The sequence below is a fragment of the Nothoprocta perdicaria genome, unplaced genomic scaffold (assembly GCF_003342845.1).
Source record: "Nothoprocta perdicaria isolate Ctin4 unplaced genomic scaffold, notPer1 scaffold_686, whole genome shotgun sequence".
NCBI classification, from domain to species: Eukaryota; Metazoa; Chordata; class Aves; order Tinamiformes; family Tinamidae; genus Nothoprocta; species Nothoprocta perdicaria.
The window spans coordinates 21,733-25,046 of record NW_020455961.1 but is presented as its reverse complement, the minus strand read 5'-3'; the positions used below and the strand labels follow the sequence as shown (position 1 = coordinate 25,046).

The 3,314-nt window shown below is 67.0% G+C and overlaps 1 protein-coding gene across 1 annotated transcript in view; it reads left to right on the top strand.

The window, feature by feature from the left end:
* Nucleotides 1–73: 73 nt before the first annotated feature.
* MYBPC2 (myosin binding protein C, fast type) overlaps nt 74–3,314 on the top strand; it is a gene marked incomplete at both ends in the record, with an annotated part of 24,892 nt that continues 21,651 nt past the window's right edge. The window contains 5 exons of the mRNA XM_026050403.1: nt 74–151; nt 549–697; nt 1,400–1,517; nt 2,093–2,141; nt 2,708–2,841. Coding sequence (XP_025906188.1) covers nt 74–151; nt 549–697; nt 1,400–1,517; nt 2,093–2,141; nt 2,708–2,841 — 528 coding nt within the window. The remainder of the gene's footprint in view (nt 152–548; nt 698–1,399; nt 1,518–2,092; nt 2,142–2,707; nt 2,842–3,314) is intronic.

Below are 3,314 nucleotides of genomic sequence, written 5' to 3'. Positions count from 1 at the left end.
CCTGTCCCCCCGTGTCCCCCGTGTCCCCCCGGCCCCCCATGCCCCCGTGCCCCCCCTGACGGCTCTCGCGCAGACGACATCCACCCCCCCGAGCAGCGCGACCCCGACGGGCTCTTCATCAACAAGCCCCAGAGCGTCCTCGTGGAGTCCGGTACGGGGACACGGGGGGCACGGGGGACACGGGCAGGGTGCTGTGGGTGCTGTGGGGGGTGCTGGGGGGTCCCTGGAGGGTCTCTGTGGAGCTGGGAGGGTCCTGAGGGTCCCATGGGGGTCCCCATGGGTGCTGTGTGTCCCTGTGTGCAGCCCTGTGTCCCCATGAGGTGGCTGTGTCCCCATGTCCCCCCATGTCCCCCCGTGTCCCCCCGTGTCCCCAGGGAAGGACGTGGCCGTGGTGGCCCGCGTGGACGGGGCGCAGCTGGGTGTCCCCATGTCCCCACGTGTCCCCCCGTGTCCCCAGGGAAGGACGTGGCCGTGGTGGCCCGCGTGGAGGGGGCGCAGCTGGGTGTCCCCATGTCCCCACGTGTCCCCATGTCCCCCCGTGTCCCCAGGGAAGGACGTGGCCGTGGTGGCCCGCGTGGACGGGGCGCAGCTGAGCGCCAAGGCGGCCGTCAAGTGGTTCAAGGGCAAGTGGCTGGAGCTGGGCAGCAAGAGCGGCACCCGCTTCCAGTTCAAGGAGGCCTTCGACAAGGAGAGCAAGGTGACACGGGGACACGCGGGGACAGGTGACACGGAGCGAGGGGACACTGCTGGGGATGGGGGGACACTGAGCAAGGTGACACCAGGAGACACTGGGAGCGCTGGGAAGTACTGGGAGCCCCAGGATGCGGCAGGCCCCGCTCCTGCCGCGGCCCCCCCATGTCCCCCATGTCTCCGTCCTGTGTCACCATGGTGTCCCACGTGTCCCCACGTGTCCCTATCGCGTGTCCCTCGTGTCACCATTGTGTCCCACATGTCCCCACGTGTCCCCGCGTGTCCCCGTCCCGTGTCCATCATGTCACCATGGTGTCCCGCGTGTCCCCCTGTGTCCCTGTCCCGTGTCCCTCGTGTCACCGTGGTGTCCCACGTGTCCCCCCGTGTCCCGGTCCCGTGTCCCTCGTGTCACCGTGGTGTCCCACGTGTCCCCCCGTGTCCCCATCCCATGTCCCTCGTGTCACAGTGGTGTCCCGCGTGTCCCGCGTGTCCCCGTCCCGTGTCCCTCGTGTCACCGTGGTGTCCCACGTGTCCCCCCGTGTCCCCGTCCCATGTCCCTCGTGTCACCGTGGTGTCCCACGTGTCCCCCCGTGNCGTGTCACCGTGGTGTCCCACGTGTCCCCCCGTGTCCCCATCCTGTGTCCCCCGTGTCCCTGTCCTGTGTCCCTCGTGTCACCGTGGTGTCCCGCGTGTCCCGCGTGTCCCCTAGGTGTACACCTTCGAGCTGAACATCAGCAAGGTGGTGGTGGGCGACCGGGGTGACTATCGCTGTGAGGTGACGGCCAAGGACAAGAAGGACAGCTGCTCCTTCAACATCGACGTGGAGGGTGAGCGGGGCCCCCGGCACTCCTGGACCCCCCCAGGACCCCCCAGAAAGGGACCTGCCCCCTGGGACCCCCCTGGACCCTCCCAGACAGGGACTTGCCCCCCGGGACCCCCTGGGACCCCCCGGAACCCCTGGGCTGGGAGTTGCCCCCCGGGACCCCCCTCAGGACCCCCAGACTGGGATCTGCCCCCCGGGACCCCCTCGGAACCACCTGGACTGGGATCTGCTGCCCAGGACCCCCCTCGGACCCCTGGGACCCCCCCAGACCAGGACCTACCCCATGGTACCGCTGGGACCCCTCCAGAACCCCCCTCAAGGATCCTCCCACACCTGGAACCCCCCCCACACCCAGGAGCCCCCCAGCCTGGGACCCCCCTTGGGATCTCTCCAGATCCCCTGGGACCTTCCTGGGACCCCTCCAGACCCGGGACCCTCCTGACTCCCCTTTGGGACCTTCCTGGCCCCGGGGACCCTCCCAAGACCCAGGACTCCCCCCCCGCCCCCCCCGCGGCTGTGTGGGGTGGGGGGAGGGATGAGGTGGTGGTGGGGGGTCCTCATGCCCCCCCATTGTGGCAGCTCCCCGCTCTGAGGAGAAGGACAACGTCCTGCAGGCCTTCAAACGCACGTGAGTGCCCCCCAACCTGCCGAGAGGGGACCCCAAAACCCGCTGCACACGGGGGGGGCACTCCCCAGCTTAGTGTGACCCCCCAGGCTCCATCATGTCCTGCCCCCCTCCATGATCCTCATTTCATCCTGGGGATCCCCCCAAACCCCAGCACAGCTTGGGGAGCCCCCTATACCCCAACACAGCTTGGGGATCCCCCCATCTCCATCATATCCTAGGACCCCCCCAAGCCCCATCCCAGGGGAACTCCCCAAGCCCCAACACAGTTTGGGGACCCCCCATCTCCATCACACCCTGGGACCCCCGCAAGCCCCATCTCTGAGGACCCCCCAAGCCCCAGCACAGCTTGGGGACCCCCCATCTCTCTCACACCCTGGGACCCCCCCAATACAATTTGAGGACCCCCACCATCTCCATCGCACTCTGTGATCCTCCCAAATCCCATCCCTGGGGAACCCAAAACACGCTGGGGTCCCCCCAACACCCAGCCCACCTTAGTGCCCCCCCAAACCCCATTGCTCCCTGACCCCCCTCCCATGGGACCCCCCCTTGCCGTGTCTCCCCAGGGGTGACAACAAGGACGATGCGGCCGGAGAGCTGGACTTCAGCGGCCTGCTCAAGAAGAGGTGGGGGCACAGGAGCGTGCAAGGGCGTGCAAGGGTGCACAAGGGTGTACGAGGGTGTGCAAGGGTGCACAAAGGTGCACGAGGACACACAAGGGTGCACAAGGGCGTGCAAGGACCTGCAAGGGTGCACGAGGGCATGTAGGGGTGTGCAAGGGTACACAAGGGCATGCAAGTGTGCACAAGAGCGTTCAAAAGGTGCACAAGGATGCACAAGGGTGCACAAGGACAGGCAAAGTGGCACAAGGACGTGCGAGAGCGTGTGAGCTCGTGCAAGGGGCACACGTGGGATGTGCAAGGCACGTGTGTGAAGGACAGTGCACGTGCAAAACAGTGCAAGGAGCTGTGCACGTACAAGACATGCACAAGGCCAGCAAGGGGCTGTGCACATGCAACGCACGCAAGGTGTGCAAGGTGTGTACGCACTGTGCAAGGCGTATGCACACGCTGCACAAGGTGCACGCGCACACAGCCTGCAAGGCACATGCATAAAGCCATGCCAGGTGCATGCATGCACACACCGTGCAAGGTGCATGCACACACCGTGCAA